General features: G+C 37.8%; 1 protein-coding gene across 1 annotated transcript in view; it reads right to left on the bottom strand.

Annotated features, from left to right (window-relative positions):
* Positions 1-2305: 2305 nt before the first annotated feature.
* LOC136871888 (uncharacterized) overlaps positions 2306-12187 on the bottom strand; it is a 606370-nt gene continuing 596488 nt past the window's right edge. The window contains exons 12-13 of the mRNA XM_067145560.2: positions 11655-11782; positions 2306-2704 (exon numbers count right to left, since the gene is read on the bottom strand). Coding sequence (XP_067001661.2) covers positions 2693-2704; positions 11655-11782 — 140 coding nt within the window. The 3' untranslated portion in view covers positions 2306-2692. The remainder of the gene's footprint in view (positions 2705-11654; positions 11783-12187) is intronic.

Genomic DNA, 12187 nt, shown 5'->3' with positions numbered 1-12187 from the left:
ACAAACACCCAGCCCCCGAGCCATTGGAATTAACCAATGAAGGTTAAAATCCCCGACCCACCCAGGAATAGAACCCAGGACCCTCTGAACCGAAGGCCAGTACGCTGACCATTCAGCCAACGAGTCGGACATGGGATACAATGTCAAGCATCTTGTCTTCTTACTCTCAGCCTATAAGTTTGAAACATATTTGTAACACTACTCCTTTGTCTGAAATCATCCAGAACTAATTGTGCTGCTTTAGACTGGATCTTTTCCAGTTCTCGTATCAAGTAGTCTTGGTGTGGGTCACATACACTGGAACCTACTCTATTTGAGACCTTACCAGAGACTTATATGCCCTCTCCTTTACGTACTTATTACAACCCCTAAATCCCCTCTGAACCATGTGAAGATATCTGTAACCTACTTTACAATCTCATTAATACGATTACACTGATGAAGATCATTCCTTATAACATTAACATCTAGATACTTACAGTGATCCCCATTAAGTACTATCACCCCATCAACATGGTTATTAAAGATGAGAGGACTTTTCCTTGTGGCAAAACTTATGATCCAACTTTTCAGCTTGTTTATCATCATACCATTATCTGCTGTCCATCTCACAACATTGTCTAAGTACCCCTGCGGTTGCTCAACAGTCCTTCAATTCACTTACTACTCTATACAGTATAACATCATTCACAAATAGCCTTATCTGTGATTCCAGTTTGTTACTCATATATTTATATATATAAGAAAACAAAGGTCCAATAATACTGCCCTGTGGTCCTGCCCCCCCCCCCACTTAATCATTACAGGATCAGACAACACTTAACCTACTCTAATTCTCCGAGTTCTGTTTCCGAGCAATTTAGCCACCCATTCAACCACTACTTGTCTAGTCCAATAGCCTTATCTTTGTCAGTAATTTCCTATGATCTACCATATTAAAAGCCTTGGATAGTTCAATAATGATACAGTCCATTTGACCTTCTGAATCTGCTATATCTTGCTGGAATTCTTCAAGTTGAACTTCACTGGAATAACCCTTCCTATACAAGAACTGTCTTTTATCAAACTAGTTATTAATTTTGCAAACATGTTTAATATAATTAGAAATATCGTAATGCTTTCCCAAAGCTTACATGAAACACATGTCACAGCGACTGATCTGATCCCTGGAATGTCCTTTCTGGAACCTGATTCTGCCTTCAAGTACCTATACATATTCTTCCATACATACATACATACATACATACATACATACATACATACATACATACATACATACATACATACATACATACATACATACATACATTATCATTATAGACTGTTATGCCTTTCAGCGTTCAGTCTGCAAGCCTCTGAGAATTTACTAAACGTCGCCACAATCCTCGATTTGCAACTATTGTTGTGGCCTCATTTAGTTCTATACCTCTTATCTTTAAATTGTTAAAAACCGAGTCTAACCATCGTCGTCTTGGTCTCCCTCTACTTCTCTTACCCTCCATAACAGAGTCCATTATTCTCCTATTGCTCCCTAAAATTCATATGGCTGCCCATTATGTTTGCCATCATGTTTTCCTAAGCCATGTTTTTTGCTAAATTCAATTTCCTGGTAAGCTCCTTCAGTCTCTCCTTACTCTTGCAACCATTTCTAACTATTTCTTTCTAATCTGTGCCTCATTTTAAACCTCTTGTTTCCCCATTATAATGGGTCCTTACCTTTCCTTACCACATTTAAAGGTACAGATCTGTTTTCACTCTCCTCAACAGTTGCTTTAAACCCATCCCATAGGATGTTTACATTTTCCATTGAATATATTGCTTTTTAAAAATTTACCCATGCCTCTCTTATCAATCATTATGATATTGCCTAATAGTCCAGCTTTTATGACATTCCTTTCTATCACAATTGATTTTAACTATAACGAAGACAGCTTCATGATCACTTATACTATCTGTCACTTCAGTTTTTCTATAGAGGTTATTGGTTTTATGTGTCCACTATAACAAACTTTATGGCTTTATCATACGTAGCTCTGTTTGCAGTACTTTTCTGATGTACTGTATAGCACAAATGAAAACAAATGAAGGTATTATGAATAATTATAAGTGTTGCTCTAGTCTGTTATAAATTATAGGTGTGATTTGTGAAAACTCATTGTTATTACAATGTTATTGAAACTGGAAAAATATAGATATTACACACAAGAATACAAGCTCAATGACATAGGAAGCTGAACTCTTTATTAAGTCACAGAAAGATACCAAGAGGAATTTCAGGATCAGGCTAAAAGTATGTATAATCTGATAGTAAATTACTATTTTTATTTTTACAAAAGTACATACATAGTAGGAATCACAAATGTTTATGTTTAGAAGCTATTAAAACAGATACATTTGTTCACTAATTACATTTATTAGAGTTACTGTTGTTTTTCTTTTTTCTGCAGCTGTAGACGTGTACACACACTTTCTGCTCTCTTGTGTCAGTCTTACCTAGAGCTTGTTAGCACTATTTGCACATCAATGTTCACCATTAGTATACTCTTGTAGACTAGAAAACTGGAGGTGTGGTTGGAGATGCTCTGCACTATCCTCTCAATCTGTGGCATGTTGTATATACACCATGGCACTGAGGTATAGTTACGGCAGTGCCTCGTGGACTTGCTTTATTCTTGTTCGGTCAATCTTGCAACTATCTTGAGTTCTGCAGCAAAATTTTATATGAAGATGCAATGAATAACAGAGATATTCTTACCAAGAAATATATATCAAACTTTTTGTTAGGATTAAATGAATACATGTAAATATAAATTATTTACACTGCTGTACTCTTATCCCAATAGTGCACAGAATTATTATTTACTTATAATTTCTTTTTTTTTTGCTTTACGTCGCACCGACACAGATGTGTCTTATGGCGACGATGGGATAGGACAGGCCTAGGAATTGGAAGGAAGCGACTGTGGCCTTAATTAAGGTACAGCCCCGGCATTTGCCTGGTGTGAAAATGGGAAACCACGGAAAACCATCTTCAGGGCTGCCGACAGTGGAGCTCGAACCCACTATCTCCCGATTACTTATAATTTCAAACATTTTTCTTGTATAACTAATTAGTGAATCAAGTATTGGAAAGGAACAAAAAATTATCAAAATAATTTAATTAGTGAATTAGTTATGTACAGGGACAGTAACAAAAGAATCTCTGGCTGTGTGAAGATATAAAAAATTTGATGCAACATGAGTGGCCGTAGCATTGTAGGAGATGCCAATAATAATTCTGTGACCAAGAGAGTTGGCCATGCAAATAGGGGCGCGCAGCTGTGAGCTTGCGTTTGGGAGATAATGGGTTCGAACCCCACTATTGGCAGCCCTGATAATGGTTTTCCATGTTTTGCCATTTTGACACCAGGCAAATGCTGGGGCTGTATATTAATTAAGGCCAGGGTCACGTCCTTCCCACTCCTAGCCCTTTCCTATCTCATTATCGTCATAAGACCTATCTGCGTCGGTGTATATAATGCAACTTGTAAAAAAAAACTATGATCTTATGTATGTTGGGTATTCAGCCTGAAGGCTGGTTGATCCTCCACAGCTCTCCACCAATGGCTATCATAGATAGCCTAGTCATCACTGAAGAGGCATACTAGGGAAATGAGGAGTGAGGTAGTTTCCTGTTACTTTTTTCTCTGAGCCAGAAGGTGCTATTACATATCAGTCTGCCAAGCCCACTGAAATGCATGCACTAGCTGACCCTCTGTGCGATATGTTTACACTATTCATAACAGGGACTGGCTGCATAAGGAATGGTATCAATCAATCAATCTAGCATTGCTCATATCTCATATCTCATATTACTAGCATTGCTCATATCTCCGTCACTTTCACTTTGTCAAAGCCAAGGATGAGACTGAGACAGGCCAATGAAATATAATAACCTTCAAACATAAAGTGAACTTTCTAAAAACTGATCAGTTGGCTATGCAGTTAGGTTTGCGTAGCTGTGAGCTTACATGTGGGAGATGGTGGGTTCGAATCGCATCATTGACAGCCCTGAAGATGGTTTTCCATGGTTTCCCATTTTCACACCGGGCAAATGCTGGGGCTGTACCTTAAATAAGGCCATGGATGCTTACTTCCCAATCCTAGCCCTTTCCCATCCTTGCATTGCCAAAAACCTTTGATATGTTAGTGAGACATTAAACACTAGAAAAAAGAAAAGAAAGAAAACTACTTTCTAAAATAAAATGTTTATGAAATTTTAAACTACTGTAGATATTAAGATATAACAACAAAGGTATCATAAAGCAGACTATAAATCGAGTGAAGGAAATGTACCATGGGAGCATGAGTTGTTGGAAAGTAGGAGAAAGGATAGATAAGATGTTTTATGTATCCTATAACACTCTTAATAATAACTACCACTTTTAATTGATGCAAAATATAATGACAACAGTAAGATGAAGAAAAGAAATCTGTTAGCAATAACAACAGTAATAGTATGAATAAAACAAAGTGATAATAAGGTAGAATTATATCTCATATCTACAAAACACATATTGTATGTACATAAAAAAACATGAATATTCAATACCAGATATACTGATTTAAAGGACAGATTGGCTGGAACATAGAAGTGGCTTGAAACAAAGCAGTGCACTTCCCCCTTGCTGTTCATCGTAGTAATAGACAAGATAATGAAAACAGTAGCAAGAAGAATTGGGGAGGAGGAAATGAGACCAGTTATGTCTGCAGATGACTTGATTGTATGGGGAAAACGGGGAAGAGATAACAGCTGAATGCATGGAAACAAGCAGTATTAGAAAATGGGATGAAATTCACGATAACAAAAGCAAGTTTGTGGTAGCAACCTCTAGAGGGAAAGAGAGAACCTCAGATGGGATAAAAGAAAGTTTCAGGTACAGTATCTGGGAAGCATAATTGAGGAAACGGGAAGAAATGGATATAAGCGAATGAATGAGACAAGCAGGAGCTTTCTTAGGAATGTGAAAAACTTGGTCTGGAACAAGGATGTCTCCCAGAGAAGTAAACAAGTGAAATACCAAACTGACTATGCACCAATGCCCACTGCTGATGTATGCAGCAGAAACCTGGACTATGAGGAGTAGAGACTAGAGCAGAGGACGGACGGACCGACCGCTGATCTGAATTTAGCACAGTTGCACAGGTGGCAGACTTCCTATCTGATGTTCACCTAGTCCTTTCTTAAATAATTGCAAAGAATTTGGAAACTTACTGAACTTTTCCCGTGGTAGATTATTCCAATCCCTGATGAACAAATATTTGCCACCTTGAATTCCAACTTTATCTTCATATTGTGATCTTTCCTACTTTTAAAAGCACCACTCTAACTTATTCATCACCTAATGTCATTCCATACCATCTCTCCACTGACAGTTTAGAACATACCACTTAGTCAAGCAGCTCATCTCCTTTCTCCCTAGTCTTCCCAGCCCAAACTTTGCAACATTTTTGTAATGCTGCTCTTTTGTTGAAAATCATGCAGAACAAATTGAGCTGCTTTTGTTTGGATTTTTTCCATTTCTCGAATCAAGTAATCCTGGTGAGGGTCCCATACACTGGAACCATACTCTGGTAGGGGTCTTACTAGAGACTTATATCTGTTCTCCTTTCATCCTTACTACAACCTCTAAATACCCTCATAACCATGTGCAGAGATCTATGCCCTTTATTTACAATCCCATTTATGTGATTACCCCAATGAAGATCTTTCTTGTTAATACATATCTACTTACAGTGATTCCCATAAGGAACTTTCACCCCATCAATGCAGTAATTAAAACTGAGAGGACTTTTCCTACTAGTGAAACTCACAACCTGACTTTTAACCTAATTTATCATCATACCAGTGCCTGCTGTCCATCTCACATTACAGAGATCTTTTTACAGGTGCTCACAATCTTGTAACTTATTTATTACTCTATACAGAATAACATCATCTGCAAAATGTCTTATCTTCAATTTCATTACTCTTATCATTTATTTACATAAGAAAATATAAAGGTCAATAATACTGCCTTGAGGAATTCCTCTCTTAATGGTCACAGGATCAGATAATGCTTCACCCACTCTGAGTTCTGTTTTCTAGAAATATAGCCACACATTCAGTCACTATTTAGTCTACTCCAGTTGTATTCATTTTTGCCACCAGTCTCCCATGATCTACCCTATCAAATGCCTTAGATAGGTCAATCATGGTACAGTCCATCTGACTTCCTGAATCTTAGATATCTGCTATATCTTGTTGGAACCCAACAAGTTGACCTTCACTAGAATAACCTTTCTTAAACCTGAACTGCCTTCTATCAAGCCAGTTATTAATTTTGCAAACATGTCTAATACCGTATAATCAGAAATAATGCTTTCCCAAAGCTTACATGCAACACATGTCAAACTGACTGGCCTGCAAGTTTTGGCTTTATATTTATCACCCTTTCGTTTATACACAGGAGCTACTATATGAGTAGCCTCTCTCCATTCATTTGGTATAGCTTCTTCACGCTAACAGTAATCAAATGAATACTTCAGATATAGTACTATATCCCAACCCATTGTCTTTAGTATGGTGTATCCCAGAAATCTTACCAATTCTAGCTGCTTTTCTTCAAGAGAAGAGAGGAAAGAACTGGACCAGGATGATGCCAGAGAGGTGATAAGAAGACAGGAGAGATGTTTCAAATAGACCTGCTCTGTCACTGGAAATTGTGCAAGATGATGATGATGATGATGATGATGATGATCAAGAAGACCAGATGAACCAGCATTGTTTTGGTCAATGGCATAGAATGAAGAAGGCAAGAGGAAACCACCATATTATTAAGCTTCTCATGGAATTCTATGATGAGTCAAAAAAATTTGGATAAAGTAGCTGCCAACTCCATCAGCATTTCTCCACTTCAGCAAGAAAACAGGCCTGGCAGGGAAAGAATTGAGGCTTCTCAGGTCAACAAGCAAAATCCCTGTTAAAAAATTGGTTATAAAATATACAAACTTTGCTTCAAGTGGAGAAAATTTGAGACCGTGAAGAGAGGAATAGAACAATATGGCCTGGACATACTTGGCTTTGCAGAAACATGCTAGAGAGAAGAAGGTGAGTTAAAGAGTGGAGAATATGATAATATTAAGTAATACACTTCGTGGTGTGATTTCACCAGCTCTAATGGCTATAATAATTATCCAAGTGTATATTTCCACTTCAGCAAGTAATGATGAAGGGGTTGAAGTAATTTATGAGAAACTTGAACTACTGTGACAGGGTGGTATTGCATTCCATCTGAATGAATGAAACATCTTTAGGTGTACTTCTTGATGTGCAGGCAAAAGGTAATAGGTCTAGTGACGACCAACATACTAAGATGACATATGCATTCGCCACTGACAAGGAGTTAATGGAACAGGAATTATTTCAGTAAACTTTGCCCTTTAGGATTCCCCATAGATGGTGTCCGCAATAAGTTAGGTCGGCTTATCTTGGTGGCTGTAAACCTGCACTAATTATCTTGTCTTCAAAAACTGGATATAAAGTGTCTATAGAATTAAGAATGGTGTGGGCTGTGGTAGTGTCCTGTTGAAAATATCCATATAATCCTTTTCTTCCCTTGACCATTCATTAAAAAGCAGATGCAAAATTGTTCTTGCATACATATCTGAATTCACGTGGTCAACTCGGATAGGTTGTTCTGGTGACAGTGTGACAGGGAAGGCTGGAATAGTGATAGAATTGTTAAGTGTGAAAATGGAAAATCATGGAAAACCATCATCCGTGCTGTTGATAGTGATGTTCGTTCCCACCATCTCCCAAATGCAAGCTAACAGCTTCATGACCTTAACTGTTCATAGAACTAAGTCGGTCGACAACATGACTGGGAGTCATTGTGACAGTATTCTGGTATGAATACTGAAGTTCTACTTTATGTCCTGGACTGAGTGGCTCAAGTGATACAGCACTGGCCTTTTGAGCCCAAGTTGGCAACTTCAATTCAGTGGTATTTGAAAGTGCTCATATACACCATCCTTGTTTTGATAGATTTATTGGCACATAAAAAAATCTCTGGCACCTCAGTGTCTCTGAAAAGCATAAAAATAATAAGTCATGTAAGGTGAGTGGAGGAAGACAGATTACTTGGGAGAATAATGCATTCGATGATGAAGGGTAAGAGGGACAGACAATGATGGTTAGACTCAGGTTTTAATGATTTCAAGGTAAAAGGTGAAGACATTGTACTAGTTGCAAGTAAATAATTGTGGAGGTGTGTAGCTTGCTTACAGAACCTTTCAGGCTGAATACTGATACGTTTTACCCCTTAGTACAGGGGCAGTCACAGTGTGTCACTCACTGGTGGGGAAGGAGGCCACTATTTGTTGAGAGTTAGGAGTGTAAAATGTAAGTTATTAGAAATGCTGTTACTCGATTGTTTCAGCTGCTGGTACAGTTTCGGCCTCCAGATCCCAAGATAGCGGGTTCAAACCCAGCAGAGGTAGTCCGATTTCTGAAGGGCAGAAAAAAGTCCATTCGACACTCCATGCCGTACGGTGTCAGCATGTAAAAGATTTCAGTGACACATTTGGTGTTTACCTGACAAAATTAATTAAATCTCAGCCATAGACACCCAAGAGAGTTTCAGTTTACTCGGTCTGCCATCTAGTGGGCCTAGAGTAAAACGGAATGTCGAAATTGATGAGCAGACAGCCAGATGGCGTCAAATTGAAATGTCTGCACACGGTAGCTGAGGCCATACGATTGAAAAAAAAAAAAAAAAAAAAAGCTTGATAGTTTCCACACATATGCACAAAATTTTGGTACAATATCACACACTCTTTCTGCGCTATTCCATGAAATTCTTCCCTTTGAGCCATGTGAGCATACCTTCCCACTAGAATGTACAGGCTCTTGTCGCACAAGTACATGGCTCAACATTACGCTCCATGCTGTTGCCTTCATTTTCTGGATTCATTTCTGTCACAGCAACATCATCTACCAATGAATTACAATTGAAATTAGGATCAGCATCACTTGAGTTATCGTAACTGTTATTCAAAAGCAAAGAAGTACTCTCATCAGAGAGCCGTGCTTTTCCGCTTCCTGCCGTAATCACTTATCACAGCGCTAAAATTGATGACTTTTGAGTTGCTTAAGGAAAAGAAAAGGGTAAATAGATAGTCAATATATCCACTAAAAGGTTAATACACTATCTCTATATAAAAGAAAATTTGACCTGGTTCACAATCCCTATGACAGATAGTAGCATAATGCAGAGGGCGCACAATGTGCATAAGTACAGCATTCCATTCAATGCATGCCGTACCTGGCATGGTGCTCTATGCTGTCAGGTTAACAGTTCATAATGAACAAATCATCATCATCATTATCATCATAATCATCATCATCATCATCATTTACCATGTCCAGGCATTTTGAATTGTCACCATTTAGGACAAATGTAAGTTAATTTTGATGGTCCGTTTTACTCTGTCCCATGGCAGAGAAATAACTTGGACAGGCAGTCTGTTGCTAAATTAAAACTCAGTTGGACAATCTATTGCTGAATTGTCAGGTAAATGCTGAATTGTGTCACCAGAGGTGTGCTGAATAGACCTTTTGCCACCCTTCAAACATCTGATTACCTCTGCTGAGTTTGAACCTGCAGCCATGGGATTCAGAGTGCAACACATGCTGCTCATCCACACAGAAAGGATGATGAGTAGGCCTACATATCTAGACCAGTCTTTCAGTCTCAATTTTAGCATGTGTCAGCTCAAATCTACTTTGATAAACTGTCAGAATGATATCCAATGCTTAGTCTTATCACTCATGTAAATGAAATTGAAGGGCTTAGGTTTATTTTTAAGGTCTTTATTCTCCTGTATTAAGGCTAACAAGCTTCACTGTGAAAGTAGAAATCTTCACCTTGGGGAAACATCAAGTATAGGAGAAACAGTGTACATGATATATTTCATCAAAACTTATTTCAGAAATTGAATTTTGGTATATTCACCAAGAAAGGCCGTTTTTCTTCACAATGGATGAATACTATAAAAATTAATGTCAATGTCATTGCAGTCTGCAGAGTTCTTGGTAGCAATCAAGAAGTATGTTGCTGCCATTGCAACTGGAATGACCCTCCTCCCATCTTGGCTTCTGTTGTTGTAAATGTGAACTACTTAGGAACAATAGGCATCACAGAGTCAGGAGTACAATTAGTGTCTGGATTTGAAGTGTATGAAGCAGTACCTTATTTCTCATCAGAAGTGTGTGGATATAACAGCTACTGGTAGAAAGCAGAACAATGGCTTGATAATCAATACAACAATGAGCTTTGAAAGAGAAACTTGCAAGACGAAAGATGTTGATTTTGAAAACAACTGGCAATATGAAACTTGCTTCAAATAGCTGGAAGAAAAATACAAATGCTAGGAAGTCATAGGACCATAGTTTGGTGCTTGTGGGACAGTTCCAGATTTATCTAGTTTCTGGAACAAATTTTTATTAATTCATCCACAATTCATGAAATAGCCCTAAGTATGTTAAGAGGCTTCTTACACATTGTACACTGCCATCTGTATAGTTTTATTGAATAAAATAAAGCATGATTTCTTGTTTATAATTAAGCAAAATTTTCTGTATGATTGTTTACCTTTAAACTATTTATTGGGCTGTACCTCATGTAACCCATGGCTAAGGGCAGTTATTATCCCTTGAGGATTTTCTCTCCACCCTATTCCCTTGTTCTGCAGTATAAACGTAGGATTATTTAATAAATTCTGGTGTACAATCAATCGGAAAGAGAGCTTAGTGGCTCTCCCTAGCTGGCACTATAGTTATACATTAATTGAAAGTGCCACATTACCAGTCCAGCAGTGACAGGTACACACTGCTTCTGTAACAACAGATGTATGATCTTACTAGTGCCTAATACAAGTAATCCTCCTTATTTCTAGCTTATAAAAGAGGTCACAGAAGTCCCACCTTACAATACAATCAATTTAATTAAAATCTACGTGTTTCGTCCTTATATCGTGAACATCATCAGCTATAGCTTAAATACCGTTTGAAACTAAAAGATATACCGAGCTCGATAGCTGCAGTCGCTCATGTGCAGCCAATATCCAGTATTCGGGAAACAGTGGGTTCGAACCCCACTGTCGGCAGCCCTGAAGATGGTTTTCCATGGTTTCCCATTTTCACATCAGGCAAATGCTGGGGCTGTACCTTAATTAAGGCCACGACCACTTTCTTCTCATTCCTAGACCTTTCCTGTCCCATCGTAGCCATAAGATCTATCTATGTCAGTGCGACGCAAAAAAAAACTAATAGATAAAGGTATCAAGTCCTTGTTGTTTATAAGTCTTTCAGTGACTGTAAAATAAGGCACAAACTTGGGTTCTTCTTAAAATAGATCATGTTGATTTAGACATTATAATACTATACAATGATGTCCACAGTACAAGGACGAAACATGTACTAGTTGATTTTAATTAAATTGATATTTGTATTGTAAGATGGGATTTCTGTGAACTCTTTTTATCTTTAGAGTGACAATATGGAAACATTATGAAGTTTATAGTATGTAATAATCCTTATTTTTAAGTAGCACATAAGAGTGTTGTTAGTTTACCTTTACTTCACAATGTTGACCAGAGTATCCTGGCGGGCAGAAACAGACAGTTTCCTCACTCAGCACCATACACTTTCCACCATTCTCACACTTATCTTGGCTGCATCGAGCACGTTCACAGAATTCTCCTGCAAAAACAATGTGTAACTAACTCAGAAGGAACAGACTTTATTGAATTGTGATTAATAACTTAGTATGGAGTCTTTCTTTTCCAAAGGAATAAAGGTATGAATCTTTCAACATTTATGTACTCCTAGGATGTTATAGTGAAACTATACAAGAGAGCAAATTTTTCTGATTGAAGAAAATTTTACTGTAAACCAGGTTCTGACAGTAACATGATTGTGATAGTCACAGTACTGTATTTAATATGCACTTATGATGATATACACAACTGTGAGTGATGGTTATTTAAAAACCAAACTCTAGTGGAAAGCACTCTAATCTTAAGTCAGCTGCATGTAGTTATCGCATATGTTGAAGCACTTGTCCCATTGTGAATCTAAATGAAAAAACTGCCTCTGTGGAAGGAG

The sequence above is a fragment of the Anabrus simplex genome, chromosome 4 (genome assembly GCF_040414725.1).
Source record: "Anabrus simplex isolate iqAnaSimp1 chromosome 4, ASM4041472v1, whole genome shotgun sequence".
NCBI lineage: Eukaryota > Metazoa > Arthropoda > Insecta > Orthoptera > Tettigoniidae > Anabrus > Anabrus simplex.
Note: the sequence above shows the minus strand (reverse complement) of the source record. Positions and strands in the feature narration are given on the sequence as shown.